At 26.9% G+C, this 20,961-nt stretch overlaps 3 protein-coding genes across 6 annotated transcripts; 2 read left to right on the top strand and 1 right to left on the bottom strand.

The window, feature by feature from the left end:
• Positions 1-2,695: 2,695 nt before the first annotated feature.
• Positions 2,696-9,766, bottom strand: Upf2 (UPF2 regulator of nonsense mediated mRNA decay). 3 transcript variants are annotated; one of them, XM_089225358.1, is made up of 3 exons: positions 5,951-9,766; positions 4,398-4,489; positions 2,696-4,352 (listed from the first exon to the last, which is right to left on the bottom strand). In XM_089225358.1, exons 1-2 carry the CDS (start codon positions 9,328-9,330, stop codon positions 4,474-4,476), a joined length of 3,396 nt encoding a protein of 1,131 aa, XP_089081484.1. In that variant the 5' UTR covers positions 9,331-9,766; the 3' UTR covers positions 2,696-4,352; positions 4,398-4,473. The 3 variants fall into 3 exon arrangements, with proteins under 3 accessions (XP_089081484.1, XP_089081485.1, XP_089081483.1); XM_089225359.1 differs by having other exon boundaries at positions 2,696-4,335; XM_089225357.1 differs by having other exon boundaries at positions 2,696-4,338; positions 5,951-9,765.
• Positions 9,767-9,833: 67 nt separating this feature from the next.
• Positions 9,834-13,904, top strand: LOC107173249 (protein KRI1 homolog). The gene is made up of 10 exons (XM_089225360.1): positions 9,834-10,050; positions 10,124-10,361; positions 10,519-10,667; positions 10,777-10,937; positions 11,007-11,142; positions 11,574-11,786; positions 12,267-12,398; positions 12,505-12,783; positions 12,845-13,008; positions 13,231-13,904. The coding sequence occupies exons 1-10, from the start codon at positions 9,973-9,975 to the stop codon at positions 13,883-13,885; spliced, it is 2,205 nt and encodes a 734-aa protein (XP_089081486.1). The 5' UTR covers positions 9,834-9,972; the 3' UTR covers positions 13,886-13,904.
• Positions 13,905-15,604: 1,700 nt separating this feature from the next.
• On the top strand, positions 15,605-19,577 carry Uch (Ubiquitin carboxyl-terminal hydrolase). Of its 2 annotated transcripts, XM_089225361.1 has the most exons (8): positions 15,605-15,950; positions 16,509-16,520; positions 17,931-18,059; positions 18,149-18,294; positions 18,359-18,500; positions 18,996-19,071; positions 19,149-19,207; positions 19,274-19,577. In XM_089225361.1, exons 1-8 carry the CDS (start codon positions 15,918-15,920, stop codon positions 19,370-19,372), a joined length of 696 nt encoding a protein of 231 aa, XP_089081487.1. In that variant the 5' UTR covers positions 15,605-15,917; the 3' UTR covers positions 19,373-19,577. The 2 variants fall into 2 exon arrangements, with proteins under 2 accessions (XP_089081487.1, XP_089081488.1); XM_089225362.1 differs by lacking the exons at positions 15,605-15,950; positions 16,509-16,520 and adding an exon at positions 16,726-16,982.
• The last annotated feature ends 1,384 nt before the right edge of the window (positions 19,578-20,961 follow it).

Genomic DNA, 20,961 nt, shown 5'->3' with positions numbered 1-20,961 from the left:
CGGCGCAATCGTTATACTGACCTACTGGTCCATGCTCTTCAATCCACCCTATACTCCTACTTGGTTTAATGACAGTATAGTGGCCTTTTGTACTCATCCACATCTAACCTGCGTGTAAGGTACCCTGAATCCGTTGCCTACTTTGGATTTTCTCAAAAAAAATAGTTTATTAAACAACGCTATTGTTGAAAATAGTATCGTAATTTTATTGAAAGAACCGAATACTCTCTAGTCAGTAGACCCGAAAAGTTCTTGGATTTCGTTGGTGAAAATCGTTATGCCTGCAGTGCAATTCCGAAAGTACTCCACTTAAACAACCATTCCAGATACAAACTAGCAAGAAACTGTTGATTTGTTTGCTCTTCATTTTAGCTCGGTTTACTCCTCAACTCACCTTGACACTGACTTAGAGTCACTTAATATTTCTTTTTTTGATTTTCCCAACACTGCTGATTTTTCTGCCGAACACATGCTGCTTAAACTAACCGCCCTGTGAGGTTTAAGGATGTACCTACCTATTATAGAGGTAGGTACTATAATATATATATAGTTAGTTATCGAGATCAATTCGCACTCCGTAGAAAATCTAAGTAGGTTTAAATGTATAATGTCAACAATTATAGATACACATTCATGGCTTTAAATTCGGGGATTTCAGAACGCCATACCCGCATGTGTTGTGTCTATAGGGGCGCAGAATGAAATTGAAACTGGCAGTTGAAATATGAAATAATTCGATTTACCCACCCCTTCAAACGACCGAGAAACTGCAGTCTTAACTAATTATGTGTACCTACGTAATTAAATCACGTTTCTGAGTTTAATAAAATTATAGCATCAAGATTAGGAAGTATAGGTACTCTATTATTTTGCCCACCCACCCAATTCCGAAGGCAGTTTAATTGGACTATTATTACCTGACTATGTTACCTGAGTCCTGAAGTACCTACGTGTTCGGCGGCACTGGACTTACCTTCGTATTATACAATTACGTAACACTGTCGGTCAGGTTATAAGTTCCGGCAAAATGAAAAAGATTCGATTTCCGCTTCCGCCAAATCTATTTCTACTTATATTATTGAAATGGAGTTTGAGAACCCCTATTGTCTATTTGCAGTGTAATCGATCATCGTCTCATCGATGTACCTATATGTCGAAATCCGTGACAAAAAATGTAACAGTTGATATCGAAATTAGTATTCACTATTCATAATGCTAAAACAATGGCCTTCAACTAATCTTGTTTCAATTTAACTCAAGCGTGTGGAATCGTAAAATTTAAGAGTTGAGAATTAGAACAGAATATTGAAAAAAACGGGTGGCTAAGGCGGAATAAATTTCGATTAACATTTTTAGATCTTCAAGAAGTCTTAGAATCATTCATTGAAGATTTTATGTCTATAATGCCTGCAGAATAAGGGTTTACATAATTACATATTGTAAATATGCTGAATGCTGATATTTAGTTGACAATTATAACTACGAAAATACTGAAAATAGTATACTTCCCCCAACGCCAACGATATTGTCCAATTTCAGTTGAAGTATTATATCCAGAACAACAAAAAATCATTGTGAATCATTTCACGAACATTTTAATGAGCAATTTTATAATTCATCACATCCACACCACATGATCATGTCATTAATACTTTTTAAAAATTTTAATTTCGAAGGTTCAAAACAAAGCATACATTCAAATTAACAGTTACACTTAGGCAAGTAAAAACCTGTAAGATGTCATATAAAAACATGATTTATTAATATTATACAACAAACGCAATAGACGAACACAATAAAAAAAACAATTTCAAGAATGAAATTTAAAAAATAAGGTAGGTACCTATATGCAACAATTATTCGAAGTAATAAATCATTTATAGAATTATCAGAAATATTTGACCATGTGTTTATCAAATATATCAATTGACTTATTATCAACTTAATTTCATTCAAATTCAAATTTTTGAAATTTAATCAGAAAATTCAAACAATCAATTTTTGAGGGGTCAATGAGAACCATCTCTTCGTGGTGGCCCCTAGGTAACTCTAAAGTCTAAATGGTCCTCTAACTATAATTTATATATATCTAAGTAAATAGAAATAGATTTGGCGTAAACAAAAGTCGAACCTTTTATTCGGTTAGGAGGAAATTAAAATCAAGATTTTTAGCGGAAATGACTGACACTTAAAAATTAACAGTTTAACCGTCAACTCAGCCAAACTATTTTGTTTGCCGATAAAAATCGAAATTAACAATATTTTTATGAATCATAATTTTCATTGTTTGAAATTGATGATGAACAATTATTTTAATCATTTATTTAATAAGAAATAAATTCAAAATAACTATTTAATAATTGACTACATATGTAGGTACTGTGAGCTACTGAACTATGCTAAAATGCTAAATATAATAATATAATATATAACTAAAGAAAGGCGCACGAACAAATTTATCACCATGTGCACTGTGTAGGAAATTATTTATTACACAAAACACGAATGTACATAGATAGGTCGATAAGTCATTTTACTTACGACTTGCATCAATAGCAAAAGGGGCAAATTAGGTATGTAAATTTAAATCGTTACGTCGAGTTATCGAGTTACGTTCCAACAAAGTTACGCGGATAACAAGACCAAAAGCAATGTAAAAAGGTACATTGTATTAATTTAAAAAATCACAATAAAGTTAATATTTTTTACCATTATGTATTTGATTAATTATTATTTTTATTATACATGATTTACTAAGTAATTTATTAATCATCAATTATACATACGTTAAAAATGATGAAAAAACCACTGAACTAACAATATAAGAAAATAAAATAAGCAATAATGTAATACTTATCTGTGCATTCAGTACATATAAGCATAGTAGTATAATTATCATAGATAATAAAAATATGGATAGGAAATGACGGTCTCATCAGTGGTAATTAAGTGGTACAATTGAGGCCAAATAAGTATATCTATATTGAGTGTCGACTATTAATATGAAAGCATTGTTAAAAGAGCCTCCAATGCCTTCCCTTCATAGATATCTTTAATATCTATGCTTCCCCTCCGAGAATGCAGCTTCAAATATATTTAACATAATGTTGGCCTATCCATATCTTTATTATCTATGATAATTAAACAAGTTATACCTAACCTAACGATGTAACAACAATTATTTACAATTTTCTAAAATAAATTATCTACAGAGTTCTTATAATAACGATAAAATGTTATCGCAGACTCAACCGCGGATAATGAGGGATTACTGTAATACAGATCACAGATTTTTGTTGAATAATTTTTTATTTAAATTAATTTTGTTAAAAATAAATTTTTAAGACGTTTTCTTGTCATTGATTAAAATCCATGCTCTATTGACGTACCTACATATTCTTAATTTTAAGCTTGATGAATTTGGTTTTTTAGCTGATTAATTAATAAAATGAGTGTACACATTTATTATATTATATAAAATTAATTTCTCATTTAATAGTAAAATATTTGGCTTGGTTTGTTACACACAATCTAACAGTTAAAAATATAATTATTATAATATATTTTGTTAAGCCACTACGTGTTTATGCTAACTGTTAAATATCAACAGATAAATTATTAAAATAAAGTATATACACATACTTAGATAATATAATATTTTCAATATAATTGTGTACTTAAATTAAAATATAGTAACATTATATTAAATCAACAAACAATTTACAAATGTACAACCTAATAAGAATTTTATAACAAGCTTAGTAGTCTTGAGCTACTAAAACATTATTTTCATCAAAAACTTAATAATAATTTAGCTTTTAAATATTAAAAAATATATAACTTAAAATTTTTAACATTAAACAGACAGTATATGATTTAAAGTGAAGTGAAGACTATTTATACATCTTTATTTTTGCATAAAATAAAACAGTTAAAAAAGATGTTTTACTAATTTAATATGTAATTTAAATATATAAATAATTATATATTATATATATATATATTTAATATAAAATAAGTTTTAAGAATTTATCAGTCAATTGCTGCCCAAGATAAAAGATATATAAGTAATTATCCTTTTAGCAACATAGAAACAGTAAAATATAGTTAAAAATATTCAAGAATTATAATTATATTCCATAAATAAAAAATAAAAATAAAGTTTATTAAAACCGCAGTACAATAAATTACATTTAAAGTATTACAACATTTTAAAGTATTAAATTAATGTATTTTATAACAACAATAATCATTATTTTAACTGAAACAAAAAATAATTAAATAAATATACATATTAAAATAATTAATTTTGTTAACTTGTACTTCTTTACCGAACTGCTGAAAAAAAATAACTTTTTAAAAATATATTTTATTATTATTCTTTAAAATATAGGTACCTTAAATTAATATCACAAATAATTTGGGTCTTTTTTTTTGTATTCAGACCAAATGTAGAGTTATTTCTTCATCCGATTAAGCCCATTTGTCACTTTAAAATGAAAAATAAAACAAAGAAAAAAATTAGTACAAAATATTTAATAATAATATAACTATAGCCTCTATTCTTGAATTCATACAAATAGGATTTATTTATTATTACTATCGAACACAGGTACATATTTCACTTTGTACTTTTTAATGAGGCTTATGTTTATATGATATCAAGAATAGGGCCTAATACCTAATCACTTAATGATTTCCTATAGTTGTCAATATATTCACAAATACAAATGTGTATTTTACTGTTTTAAATGGTAATTTTATAAAATTTAAATTCAATTTATATGAACAACATATTTAAAAGTATTTGTTTATTATAGACCCACCAATCACCATTGTACTCAAAATTATTTTATACTAATTGTGACTAAACCTTTAAATAAACGTGAATAATAATAATAATTAGGGTTAGGATGTTTATGACCTTAAAAACACTAAAAAATGCATGCAAATATGCACAATAAATATCAAAATATGCCCTTAAAAAAATTCGATTTCTAATCCGAAATGTATTTTAAATTAATTTACAATATAACTTTGAACTTAAATACAAATATATAAAAATATTATATTTTGAAATTAAAAACAGGTACTTACAGTAAATTAATATTTAATTAAGTAAGTAATAAAGATAAGTTAATTATATACTACAGGTTTCATATTTTCTCATTTTCGTTAAATGTGAAACTGACTGTGCCTACCTATGGGTTTTAATTAATTTTTATATCGTATTTAAGTTATTTTTTGGCGAAATGTGCATTTATTTACTATTTTTTTGGCCAAATACGCATTTATTTGCAATTTTTTTCAAAATATGCATTTATTCATAAAAATCTCCAAATATGCAAAAATATGCAAAATAAAATTGAATGTATCTGATTCTATGTCACACAAAACAAATTTATAACTTGGTCTGCAAAGTGCACAACTAAAAGAAAAAATATGCAAAAGTCATAAACATCCTAACCCTAATAATAATGTATTATTAGTAACACAGTTAATGATTATCATTTTACATAAATAAACAAAAAATCAGAACATTTTATTAAGATCCTTTAAAAGAAATTGTTTGAACATTGTTACATAATTTATTTGTTTTATGAAAATCATAGTTTTGCCATCAATATACCAACATGATTATAACATAATAAAATAAAATTTCAAATTATAAGTATTGACTATTTGTCTATTTACTTTTTTCCTATAAAAGTATAAACTATATCACATACTAAACTTAACCACTTATTAATATATTTGATACGGAGAAATATTGAATTTTTAGATTATAGACTGCTAAGATAAATTGTATAATATGACTCGATGGTGGGTTAACAATAAACCTAGTTAAGTAATAAATTATAAAATTGTCTACAATGTAGACATGGGTATTTGCAGATTATAAGGACAATATATAGATGGATAGACTAGATAAAAAATTTTAAAAGATAACCTTTTTTTCTTTCCAAATATTGTCTCTGCGTCTGGTGTTCCTTTAGTTGGTAGTGGTTTTTTCTCTTTAAAAGCAGTAGTAATTGGTTTCTGCATTACTTGAGCCAAATCTTTATAATCTTCCTCTTCTTGTCTATTGTTGATATCCAGAGTCAGTTGCTTAACTTTTCTTAACTCTGCCTGTTCAGCCATTTCTTGGCTCTTCAGATTTGACGCTAATTCAGAATCCACTGGCACTTGTAAGTTCTTGAACGTTTGTTTATTTCCTTTTTTCAACATCAGTATAAAATTTACTGAGTTATCTTCATTAGTATTCTGTAACTGCTCATACGTCTTTTTACTGTATTTCTTCAAATGGAACGGTATTGATATTTCTGTTTGTGGACGTGTTGCTTCTTTTGTCCGTTCTTGAATATTATCGCTGACCATTTTATCAAAAGATTCTAAAAACTCAAAGTCTTCAGGATCTTCAATTTTACGACGGACAGGCTCAACTGGAGTTTTATCACTACAAACAGTACCATCACTATCTTCATCTTCTGAATAATCGACATCAGAGTCATCCTCTTCTAAATTTTGCCTATCGTCGGTTTCTTCGTTAATAGTTGATAGTTGAGATTCTTCTTTTTGTTTAAGGTTATACTGTTGAATAAGTCTTTCTTGAAGTAGAATGACTACCTTTTGAGCTTCAAGAAAACAGTTTTTCATCTTAAAATTAGGTCGAAGTTTTTTTAATATGTCTGTAACTAAGTAATCCATTGTAACAGGAAAAGGGTTTTGAGTATCCCAAGTAGTACTTGATTTTTTTAACCAAAAATAATATTGAAAATATAAAATAAAGCAATCTAATTTCAATTTACCAGGTCCTCGATTGAAAAACTCACCACAAGTATCGAGTAAAACACATATAAGTCTCAGTCTAAATAAATTTTCAGGAGGATCAAACGTGGAATAAAAATCCGGGTCATACACTACACCAAATGACACAAGACTATATAATACTTTGAACACATCATTGCTTTCTATTAGTCTATAGTTGTATAGCTCACCAAAATACTTGATCATAGCTATTCTTCTTTGATTAAATTTCACAAAGTTTGTTTCTAGACCCACACGGATATCTTCCATAACCCCATCCACGACACGTGTTCCAATTGAATCATCATAATCAACAAAAGCGGCAACTAAACATGCCAAATCTGAAATCATTGGATAAGTGACATTCCAAGCTTCAGTCAAACATTTTATCAAATAAGTTTTCTCTGCAGAATTTTCCCAGTCCATTTGCTTAAGGAGTCCTAGAATGATGTTCTCTTTTTCAGGTGCATCTTTTAATTCATTATAAAGCAAATGTCTGATAAACTCGTGTAATATAGGTCTCTGTTTTTTCATTATAGCTGGAGAATCAGTAGGATTAACAAAATAATAAGCATTTTCAATCATTGTGACATATACGGGCCTCAGAGCTGAAATAGATTTGACTCTCATCATTTGTTCTAAGTAAATTTTAGTACGGTGATGACTTTCAGGAGAACGGTACAAAAACCGTCCAGCTGTTTCTAATAAAGCACAACCCATTTCTATATGATGATGACTGAAATCATTCAGTAACATTTTAAAACAATGCAACGCTTCAGATTTAATCATAAGGTTAAACTTAACCATTTCTCCAATATAACGAACAACTTTAAGTTTAGTTTCAATATTAATCTGATCTTTTTTCTTAACATTATACCTAAAATCACTTTTTAATAAAGAGCAAAGTTCAAGAGCAACTTCTGGCATTAATGGATTTAAAATAGCTACTAATCGTGTGTAGAATGGTAACAAATCTACTCTGGTTCGAGGGACACTGAATAAAACTTTAACTAATTTCTTACGATTATTCTTGGTATTGAGATATATTAAAAATTCAATGGCCAAATTGTCAATCATTTCTCGATTAACACATTTAGGTAATTGTTCAACAAATGATTCAAATATAACTTTGGTACCAATATTGGATACTTCAACATCCGCAGCATCTTTAACATCTGATAAACTTTTCTTTAGATTACATTCAGCTTCAGGTTCTTCAGGTTCTTCTATCTTCTTGTTTTTATCAGGAATATAATTACTAAGATTTGGAAATTCTTCATAAAACTTTTGAGTTTCCTCATCTTCCCATAGACTAGTTAATTCTGATAGTGTTGATGTTCCTACAATATCTAATTCTGAATCGGTCAAATCCTCAGTTGAACTATTTTTTTTTTCTTCTTTTAATACAATTACTGGTTCATTGAGTATGTCAGCAAAAGTTAATGCAGAACTATAAAGTTTTTGATATGTAATATTCATTTGTTCATTTTTAGCTTTACGTTCTGGCCTTAGCTCACCTTTGGTTTGTAATATTTTTTCATTTTGTTTTTCAGCATACTCTAAATCGTTATGCATTCTTTTTATATGATTTTTTAACGATACATAATAATCTTTCAACAATGCTCTTACATTTTTCTGTTTGTCACTGGAAATCATATTACTTTTAGGTATCTCGACATCAAATTTATCTGCTAGATCTTGCATTTCTTTAGGAACTAATCCAGCATAGTCATCACCACAATACTTACAAAAGCTAAGTATGATATTTAAATTGTTATGTTCCTGAAGATCAGAGTTAATCAGGATAGTTAAAATATTGCCGAGTAAGACAAGACCTTCTTTTTGAGGTATAATACCAGCAGATGTAAGTTCAGCAAATAATCTAAGATCAACCCTGAATTTGCTCATATTTGTTATTTTTTCATCTTTTTTGATATTTAATATTTTTTGCCACTGTTCAAAAAAAATTTTTGAAAAATCAGAGTAAGTTGTATTTAATTGAGTGCATAATAATATCATGGCATCAATTTCTGTCATTTTCAATTTGATTTCGGTAAGAGCTGACACAACTTCTGATAGATATTTAGTCAAATTCAAAGAATTCATATCTTTGAGTAGCTGATCAAGTTGAGGAGGAGGGAAATTTTTAAGTTTTCTTATGAATGCTGTATTTTTTTTCAAACTAGAATCACGTTTAGATATATCGGATTCGTCCGGGAACACGCATTCTTGATTATTTTGTCTCAATGTTTTTTTTTCTTCTTGCCTGGCAACACACTCTGAAATAAAGTTCAACAATGTTTCTTTCTCTTTTTTTTCTATCTCTTCTTCAGTTTCCATTTGGGGGGTAGCCACAGGTGGCAATTCTGTAGATTCATTAATTGCACTGGTAGATGGTACGACAGGAATATTGCCAATTGACTGTCGCACATTATCGACAACTTTGGAAAGCTTTTGTAATGACTCAGATACTTCTGAGGGAATTTTAGACCCTTTAGTTTTTTTAGTACAGTCGTTCTTCATGATTTCATAATAGAGACAATACAATTATTTCTCACTAAATTAAATTTCTTTTGATTAATTTTTACTGAGTTGAATACATGAAATACATTTACACTGTATTTTTAACATTAACTATTAAAAACAACTATAACGATATTAAAATTCTACTTTTTATTAGATGTATTACTGTGATTATACTCACAATTATTACTATTGACGTGTGTAAAACTGTAACTTATGGGCTTAGACACTGAGACCCTTAGACACTGAGCAGGTTTTGAGTATTGACACCATAGAAAAAAGAATAGGAAGCTAAGTAGCTTGAATCTTAAGCAACATAAAATTACTATCAATAAATGACAACAATCACAAGGAAAGATTGTTGAAAGTTGAAACTTGAAATGTTGAGCGAAAACGAATGAATGATGTTTACGTTATTTAAACGTGTGTATCATTGTTCTATGGTATCATTTTTGAATTTTTCAAACATTTTATAGGTTAACAGCGTATGATAAGAAACTGATATGTTAAAGAATCTCGTGTTTACAGTTCACACTATAAAATAATAGTACACTACTCTACTTGAAAAGTTAAGAAGAACGAGAAGAAGTCACTAAGTACAAAATAAAAATAATATCAGTCATTGCTAATTAATACTTCAAAATGAATACATTTGAATCGAATTCACAGGATAATAACAACACAAGTTCAGACGAGGAAGATGAAGACGAAGAAGCCAAGGTTTATATTTTCTTTATAATATTTAAATTTAATTAATTAATAATAATATATATTCAATTGTTGGTCTGTTTAGGAATTAACTGATGATATTGAGAAAAGTTTTTTTAAAGCATTGTCTTGTCTCAAGAAAGATGATCCCAAGATTTATGATGAATCTGTTAAATTTTTTGATTCGTCAACTACACAACAAAGTACCAAAAAATCCATTGATGGCAGTAATAAAGGTTCAAATCCTATATATTTAGAAGAATATAAAAGAAAAATTTTGTTAGAGCGGGGACCAGAATTTGATGACACTGAAGAAATGAATGGTATGTAGTTTAAAAATATTTAAGCCATTTAAGATTATGTTATAAATGATAAATTCCTATTTTTATTAAAATTTAAGATAGGTTTTTTAAAATAAAACTTACAATAATGTATGTAGTTACCTAGGTAGGTAGTTAAAATATTTATTCTTTAATTTAGATGTTCTTAAGAAAGAAAAAGTTCGAATGTCATCGCCTTCATATGTGGAGGAACAGCAAGCTATTAAAGAAAGTTTTAATTTTGCTCTTGATGATAATTCTGATGATGAAGATATAATAAAACCACGATTAAAGTCAAAAGAAGAACAGGTAAATTCAATAAATTTCATAAGTAAATAATTTATCAGTATTGTAAAACCTAATATTAGAGTTAATTGATATTAAATATATAATGTGTAGAATATTTTTTTCAATTTAGGAAAAAGAAGAAAAAGATTATTTAGAATGGTTAAAAGGAAATCGAGATGAACTTGAAGATGAGGAAACAAAAAGAGATCTTCAACATCTGCATGATTACTGGAACAATCCTAATTTGGATGAAGGAGAACAGTTTTTATGTGATTATATCCTTAATAAAAGGTATTAATAATTTATTCCCAACATGTTTATGTGTATATATACTATTCATTTTATATTTAAATTTATTAGATTTCTAGAAAACCCAAAAGAAGAAAGTTTATTAGAGGATGAAATGAGATTTTCTGAAGAAGATGAAATGCTTGAAAAACATGAAGAATTTGAACACAAATATAATTTCAGATTTGAAGAACCAGATAAAGAATTTGTAAGAAAATGTTAAAGATATGTGTACAATATAAAAAACCACATCCCAAGTTAAAAACTGTTGATGACGCACAGTCGTTGGTTGATGTAGACGTACCTACATAATATTAAATATGGCCTGATTTGTCTTTATATATATAAACAAATGATGGACAGTAACTGATTTAACACATTGAATTTATTTTTATTTTTATATAGATTGTGTTACTTATTTATATATATAAATAACTTAATTTCATGTAGTTATTTTAATAAATAAAAAATTAGTTTCTATAGTATGGATTATGTAATATAATAATTCAATAGACATGGAGATATCATTTTACTATATTATAATAAATTAGTATACATTAAAATAAAATAAATATATATTAAAATTATAAGTTTATAAGTTAAATAACTTTGTAAAACTTAAAAATGATTTGTTTTCAGATCAAAACTTATCCTCGAACAATGGAAAATTCTTTAAGACGTAAGGAAGATAAACGTAAGAAAAAGCGAGAAGAACTGACAGAAAGAAAAAAAAAAGAATTAGAAAAACGGTCCCTAGAAATCAAACAACTTAAAAAGCTTAAAAAAAAAGAAATCATTGATAGGATTAAAAAACTTCAAGAAATAACTGGAAACAAGCGTGTAGGATTTGAGGTGTGTTTTATTATATTACAAATTTGTTATTAAGGCTACGCTATACTCTAATGTGTTGCCTCAGTCTTACTAATGTACAACAAAGCAAAAACTATTTTATGTGGAATAGAACCATTCAGGCTATAGTCATAACTAAGAAACAAAATGTTCACACTGTAAAAAAAAAACATTTATTGTGCAACATAATTTTTATTTTTTGATATTGCAAATAAAAAAAAAAATGTATAGTTAAAAATCATTATTTTAAACTTGAATACATTTTTTATAACAATAAAATAAAAACAATGTTGCACAGTAAATGGTCTCCTTTTTATATTTTAGAAATTTTGTTCCTTAGTTATGACCACAGCCAAAGTGGTTCTATCCTGTGTAAAATAGTTTTTGGTATGTTGTATGTCTGTAAGACAGAGACAACACATGGGGGTATAGCTTCCTCTTAAATTATTCAGATAATCTAATATGCTATCTATAATATTTTAGGAAAATGAATTAGAAGAAGATTTTAACCCTACTGAGTATGATCGTAAAATGCATGAATTATTCGATGAAGAATTTTATGATAAAATGGATGATGAGAAACCAGTATTTGATGATGAAGAGGATGAGTTTATTGTGAGTATATTCATTTTTAATTATTTACCTGTTAAAATGTATTATATTTTTATTAAAAATAAATTATGTCTGCTGTTGTACATTAAATGAATTTTTGTTTTATTAGATGGATTGTGACTATGATCCGAGTATGGACAAGAGAGCCAAAAAACAAACTAGAGCTGCAAAACGCAAAGAAAAAAAGAAAACAATTATTAATGATGTTGAAGATGAAGAAGAAATTAATCATAAAAAAATACCAAAATACAATCCAGCAAAAGGATCATTTGAAAAATACATTGATGAATATTACAGTTTGGATTGTGAAGATGTTGTTAGTGGTGTTCCAACCCGATATACTTACAATAAAGTTGTTCCAAATGATTATGGCCTGACAATTGACGAGGTTATTATAAAAATGTTACTGTAATTTATAATTAATATTCATAATTGTATGTGGTTTTTAGATTTTGAGAGCTGATGATAATGAACTTAATAAGTGGTATCCTCTTGGAAAATTGACAAAAATTCAACCTGAAGCTGTTCAAAAATTTGAAGCTAAGATTTACAAACGAAAAGCTAAAGATATTGAATTAAAAAAGAAAATGTTACCTAGTCTTTTTAAAGAAGAGTATGTTCTTAGACTTTAAAAAAAAAAAGTTATATTTAATTTTTAACTACAAACCAGATTTTTAGATTGTTATTTTTTCTACAAAATTTTGTATTACCATAATAATTAGTAATTACTAAAGAAATACACTTTTAATAATATTAAATTTTAAAGTAGATTTTACAAAAAATAACTATTTATATTTCTAATACTTTTTAAATGTTTGTTTTGTTTATTTTTTAGATTAAATGAGATCGATGAAATCCAAGAAGAAAATAAAGAAATAATAAAAACAAAAAAGAAGAAAAAGAAATCCAATAAAAATGTTTTTAAAGTTGAAGAAGTTTTACCCAAAAACAATGAAGACCTTCAGAATGGAAAAGAATGTAATAACAAACAGTTAACAAACAAAACTAAATTCATGAAAAATACTCAGAATGGATACAAAATTATAAAAAATGTGAAGAAAGCTGAAAATAGTAAAAAAGTTCTTACTCAGAATGATAACTCAGTTTTAAAAAATGTTAAGAAATCTGAAAATAGTAAAATTGATAATTCTCAGAATAAAAATAAAATTGTTAAAAATTCTAAGAAAGCCGAAGACAGTAAAATAGATCAGACTCAAAATAAAAACAAAATTATTAAAAATGTCAAAATGGATGATAAGAGTAAAATAAATTCTTCTCAAAACAATATCAAAACTGTTAAAAAGGGTGAAAAACGAAAAATAGATCATACTCAGAATGGATTGTCTAAAAAACAAAAGTTCTTGGTTAAAAAGTACAAAACTAATAAAGAACCTAGTGCTTTGGAATCAATTACGGATGACCGATTAAAGGCATATGGAATCAATCCAAAAAAATTTAGAAATAAATTAAGATATGGAAACAATCAATAAAACAGTTATTAAATTTAAATTGTTCTTTTTTCTTTAGGTATAACTATTTATAAATTCCAATAATTAGATATAACTAATAAATTATTAAAATCAGTGATTAAATCATGTCCACTGAATTAAAAAAAATAATTACTTCCTAAAGTTGTCTCCATATTCAAATATAAAAATAAAATATAATATTTACTTTTATTTTAAATTAAGTTATTGATGTAAATCAATGTATATTACAATGAGTTTGTAGTCTAATTCTAAAATAACTGTTAATTTTTCACCTTATAAATTATGATATAACATATAAGTGAAATATGTATTTTTGTAAACATTTTGCAAGTTCAAGCATACCTATTTTTATTTTTGTATAATATATCCTCATTTCGAAGCAAATTTAAGTAAATTATTTGGATTTGTTATGTATAATATTGACATTCTATTAAAAATACTGATATCCTACTTTCAATCCAAAATTCTAGACCCAAAGACCTTGACTAACGACCAGGATTATAAAATTTAAGAAAATATAAATTTCTATAATCGTGCTGAAGACCTATACTATAGGTTTATATAGATATATTTTGACATGAGATATACAACAATTAAAAATATATCTTTAATCGTGATTTGTGATATTTATTCAAATTAGTAGTTATATATTATCTATGACTTAAACCCCTTGCAAGACCACGCTCCAATTTATTAAACAAATAACTTTTAAAATTTAAGCATTAAATATATAAAAAAATTGCATTTATTTTTAAATCAATTTTGCCCCTCTCCCTCTAGAAAAATGTCTGGGTACACCCATGAACCCCTTAAGAATTTAGAAAAATAAATAATACTGTTAGATCACATACTTGAATAATCTATTTGTTGCTCAAAGCACTATTTAATATACATCCGTTGACTTGGGGATAATAACATCACAGGTCTATGCGGTCGGGTAGCCTAATGGTAGTGCGATCGCCCGGCAAGCGAGAGATCTTGGTTAGATTCTCGGTCCGTTTATGTTATTTCTCCTGTATAGCATCATAATATATGAGTGATTTCCTCTCCAGAATTTTTTATCCCTAGTCGATGGGCAACGTTACCTACTATCCTAAATCGTGGCTTAAAGTAATAATATGGTTGTAGACTATACTATAGAGTTTGTTGTTTATATCATGACCTATAAACTTAAATGGACAGCAATTCCCAGTTCCCACACCGCTTTTGGTTCATCAGGTTCACCATGACTACTTAACCATAGATCCGCGATATGACAATAATATAACTGAGATAGAAAAAACCTTGTTTCTAGATTTATGGTTTAGAATTTTGGATAAAGTCCAAACAATTCAAACACTAGATAAATAAGTTAATATGAACATAGACCTTATAGTATAAGCACAGAACAATATATATATAAGGTCTATGAATATGAGTAAAAAGTTACTGTAAATACAGTTATGAAACCAAGAATTGCATATTAGCATCAAGTGCCGATAAGTATCATATATGACATATACATTTTATTTTTAAGATTTAAGAGCGGTGCGACCGGGCTGGTCACGTAGCACGTCGTCGAATAGAAAAATTTCTGAATTGAACTTTGAACTACCTATTCAAAAATTAGAAAATAAAAAATAAATTAGAAAGAAAGAGCTTTTAATGCACTTGGCTACACTGTTCGGCTTATGGAGTGGAAAGATTACGCTGTGATAAAAAGAAATTGCCGACTAACGAGACGTAACAATTTTTGTGTTTTGGATTTTGTAGCTTAGTGAATTTAAATTAAATTAAATTAAATTAAATTAAAATTAAATTAAATTTAAACCTAACCTTAGTATTCTTGTCTATGGTGAAGTCGTGAAATAGTTCTATGTTCTCTGGATGACGATTACTAATAATTATTTTTTCACGTATTAAACTGCCAAAGCGTCAAGTTTCCTACTCCAATCGATTTTTTTATGGACGTATATAGTTCTCGTTGATTACGTCAATTTTTTTAAAATTCATATTTTGTTTTGTGTAAGTCCAGAGTTTCTAAAGAGTAAGGATGTCATGGATACCTTTAGAATCCAACCCTGCGGTAAGTAACACTTATGTATATATTAAAGTAAATTTTTTAGAAAATCGTTCCCTACAAACATGATGTAGTTATTTAATTTGAGTCAATTTGAGTCAATCTTACAACTTAGTTCTTGAATGATTTTTTAAGTTCATACTGAAGTATAAAAATCCCATAAAATTATTAGAAAAAATTCAAACCCTCCTGAATTTTAAGTCATACACAAAAGATTATATATATATATTCACATTAACATTTTCCAAATAGTTTCATTAAAGCCATAAATACCTCAAAAAAAATTAATTTTGTATTTTAATTTTAAATATATATATATAAGCGTAATACACTTACATTGTTAAATAAGTTTTTAACAATAAAAATGTTCAAACAACCATAAGATGATGTACTTACAAACCTGCCTATTTATTTTGTCTATAAGTTAGACATACATTTTTATATATTATTGTTATAAAAAGTTTCTAATCCATTCAATATTATATTATGCCCTTAAATTAATTTAATTTACAATTAAAATATCAAAATGTATATTATTTAATAATATTTACATATTTGTTTTAGGTGATGAACAAGGTAAGAAATCACTTTGATAACTTTTTGAAAATGTTGACTAATTCAGGAAAAAGTAAAATACTTGAAATTTTGTATGAACTTTAAAAAAAAAAGGTTTGTAGTTATTCAATGTAAGTAGTATACAGTGAATTATTTCAATTTTATTTATTTTACTGTCTATTATATGTTGTTTCAAAATATTTTAACATAGCAAGTGTACCAAAAAATGAATTGGGAATCATTTATTGCCTACAAAAAAAATTAGTTAGCTTTCTCAGATAGTTTAAAAAAGCGACTAACATATCAAAATCTAATTTTTTTAAAATATTATGTTAATAAAAATATTTTCATTAAAAATTTAATGTTGGTCTTCATATTTTGTGGTTGGTCAAAGTTTTATAATGTTTTGTTTTTTTTTTGTTTGAGTCTTTGACACAAGGGCCATCAGCCTGTGAAACTATGGGGAAAGGAACTGTTTGTTTGGTACTCGTTGATGTTTTAGGCAGAATTTCGAATGGGTACCCTTAGGTTTCTGCCATGCCCGGGTTGGGGGCGTCGGCCTCTCTTTCCAGACAGCGTGAACTGCTCGGAAAGCAATACTGCCCATGACCGGGATTCTAACCAGTGACGGTGCGCATCGCGACCGATTCCTTAATCCGCCTGGCCACTACACCCTTTTACAATGTTATAAATACTTTTATTTGATGTATTTGCCTATTCATTGAGCAAAACTTTTGACTGTTAGAATTGAGACATTTAGTCATTAGAACTTTGATAGTTAATGTTTTCATCAACTGTTTGCCATTTTTGTTCGGTCCCACCGTTTTTTATCTTATTAATATACTACTACATTCTAATTATAAATTGTTTTTTGCAGTGAAACAATTTAATCAATTTAACCTTCTATTAATTAATTTTGGGCTGTAAGCTTTATACTATTTTTAAGTAAATTAATGTTAAGAGGACGCTACACCCGCATACGTTGTCTCTGTCTTACAAGTGCGTAACATAACAAATTTTATGCTCAGCAGATCACGTTTAGCTCCGTTAGTTTAAAGTTTAGAGTAAATCGACCTCTTACAAAAATTAAAGGTAACATTATTATCGAGAGCATGACGTAGGCTTTTTATTATATTTTAATCTTAAAGGGAGTTATGTGTATTTTAAGATATACAAACAATTTACAATTTTAAAATACACATAACTCACTTTAAAATTAAAATATAATAAAAAGCCTACGTCATGCCCTCGATAATAATGTTACCTTTAATTTTTGTAAGAGGTCGATTTACTCTAAATTTTAAACTAACGGAGCTAAACGTGATCTGCTGAGCATAAAATTTGGTATGTTACGCACTTGTAAGACGGAGACAACATATGCGGGTGTAGTGTCCTCTTAATATGAAAAATATTTGTATAAATTTGTTTTAGTTTTTGCAAAATTTGGGAGTACCAAGTGAATGGGAAATATGTGATATTTTTGGATTCGGGCCCGATGAACTTGCCATTGTTCCTAGACCAGTCGCTTCTGTAATTTTGTTATTTCCGTACAATGATGCTGTAAGAATTATTGAGTTATTTTTATCTTAGTAATTAAGTAATGATCAAAATGTATTTTATATGTGATATTATATTAAATGTATTTGTAGTATGAAAAACGTAAGAATGAAGAAGAGTTGAAATTAAAAGATAAAGGTCAACAAGTATCAGATGATATATATTTTGTCAAACAATATATACACAATGCTTGTGGAACCATGGCTTTAATTCATAGTGTTGCTAATAATAGAGACAAGTAAGATTAATTGTCATTATGCTTATTATGATACTTATGAATAAAAGTTAAATAAAAATTTTAGAATAAAACTGAATGATGGTATATTAAAACGTTTTTTGGACGAAGGAAAAAATATGTCTCCAAGTGACCGTGGTGAGATGTTGACCAAAGCTGTAGATATGATAAACACTCATAAGGAAATTGCTGTTGAAGGACAAACTGCGGTAAATATTTTGTGAAAAATTATTAAATATTAAAAATATTTTTTTTTTCAGTGATCACAAATACTTTAAAATAATAATACTGAAATTCCAGTGTTAATTTACTGGTTTGAAAAATCAGTTCCTCTGAATCTATTGTTTTCTAAAAGGTTTAAAAATGGTATGCTCGATTAACTCTAAAATAACCTTGATCAGTTTCTTAATTAATTAATGAAAATAAAAGAATGTAAAGTTATAATTTCAAATATTTAAAAACTATTCTTGTGTTCTATATCTCTATTTTTATCTTATCTTAAGTACCTAATTTAATGTTTGAGCTATAAAAGATGTTAACTAAAAGCTAATAATAATTTTTAAAAAGTTACAATAATTCCTAAATATTCTTATTTTCTTAACAATATCTTTAATAAAAAAAAGATCAGTTTATTGTTTAATATTACTTAAATTAGTATTCTTACTAAAATCCCAGTTCTAATTTAAAATAATATTTTATTTTAGGCGCCCAATCCAGAAGATGTGCCACCTTATCACTTTATTGCATTTGTTTGCAAAGATGGATGTTTATATGAATTAGGTTAGTATAAAATCTACTATTTATTAACTAGTATAATTAATAAAAATTGATTTAATTGAGTGATTTATTTTTATTAGATGGCGGAAAGTTTGATCCTATTAATCATGGACCAACGACTCCAGATTCATTGCTTGAAGTAAGTTTGTAGTTAACAATTTGTGAAAAACATTGTGTAACCAAATATTTTTTTATTTTTTTATAGGATACAGTTAATTTAATCCAAGAAAAATTTGTTGTTCAAGATCCTGATAGTATTTACTTTACCTTACTGGCATTGTCAAATGTATGTGATGCTTACTAATAATTGAAAATTACATCGTTTTTATAATTGCTTTGTGATGAATTTTTTATTACAATTTTTTCTTCAAGCTGATTTATAATATCAATATTATCATTAATTACTTTTTATAAAAATGTATTTATATTTTTATAATAATTAAATACAGATTTAATTTTTAATTACGATAGTTTCTGTAAAAAAATAAATAATTTATTCAAATGGCCAATTAATTTGTTTATTTTTTATTTTTCTATAGCATTTATAGTACGTAGCTAATAGTGATTTTAATTTATTTTTGGTTGAATAGTTGTGTTTTTTTTTTTTTTATTTTGATATTAAATTATTATATATATATATAATTAAATATATATAATATTAAATTATGATATTTAATGTTCGATTAATGCTGAGATATCGTTGAAATGTATTCTATGGTCTTGATCAAATTTGATGAATTATCTCTTCATTATAACTTAGTTTTATAGGTGACATTAAAAAGTAGCAAATAGTTAATGTGAATTTGTATTCATTGAGTTTTTCATGAATTTTTTTATATACTTACCCACAATTTTAACTAGGTTTTTTATATTATGATTCATGAGTTGCAATAAAAAAATAATCTGTTAATATAATTAAATAATATTTACCATATAAGAAACTTGATTAAATATATGGAAATCTATTAAAATAAAAATTTTAAAAGACTATTTGCAGTAATGTTAAATAAATTAATAGGATTTTCACTTTTTAGGACTAAGAACATACACCAGCAGAGACATATTGTATACTCCTTAGAATATGTTTAATTCATTTTGTGTTTAATAGGAAATGACAGTAACCAGTAAACTGAAAAAAATTTACATGTTATAAGTAATAATACTGACATACTGTATTGTCTGTATTGGTTGCTAGTCATAAGTCATCAGTCATCACTAACTTTCTTTCACTATTTGAAATATTCTAATTCTTATACTAACACAATACAATGATTTTTAAATCTAGATTTTCAAATTGGTTGTTGTTTTGTCTATTACTTTTTTGTGAATGAAGATGTAATATCAATGAGTGCATATTATAATAATAAAACATTAAAACATATGAACTACTAAGTTTATGACGGGCCACTATTTTTTAATGAGAATTATTAATATTCAAAATATTCATACATTTTTAATTTGATTATTTTACATTTTAAGGCATACCCACATTTCTTCATGTAAAAAATCTATTGACAGTGTGCATACGGATTCCAGAGAAAATGGTAAAAATTCCAATTTAAATAAGATGAGTTCAAGCATTTCAAAAAAAAACCTTAAGAAAATTAGGAAATTCTCCTCCATATGTATTGTATCAAGCATTCAAGCCATACTCCACACATAGAAACTTAAAAAAATTAATGAACTTAAAAACAATTCACAAGAAAACTAAATGTTTCTATAGAAAATTCCATAAACTCCCCATACAAATCCACTCATCAAGACCTATTATCCCTCACAATTCTATGTAGCCCTCCACCTTCTAAGGAGACCTAAATGCAAATAGTGCTGAGATCTATTACATTGAACCAAAAAAGGTAAAATAAAATTACTCTAGTTAGTCTAGTTCTAACT

This window comes from Diuraphis noxia, unplaced genomic scaffold, assembly GCF_037042655.1.
Source record: "Diuraphis noxia isolate RWA-SAM2 unplaced genomic scaffold, SU_Dnox_SAM2 contig0004, whole genome shotgun sequence".
Classification (NCBI taxonomy): Eukaryota; Metazoa; Arthropoda; class Insecta; order Hemiptera; family Aphididae; genus Diuraphis; species Diuraphis noxia.
The sequence above is the reverse complement of the archived record's forward strand: the minus strand, read 5'-3'. Positions and strand labels throughout refer to the sequence as shown.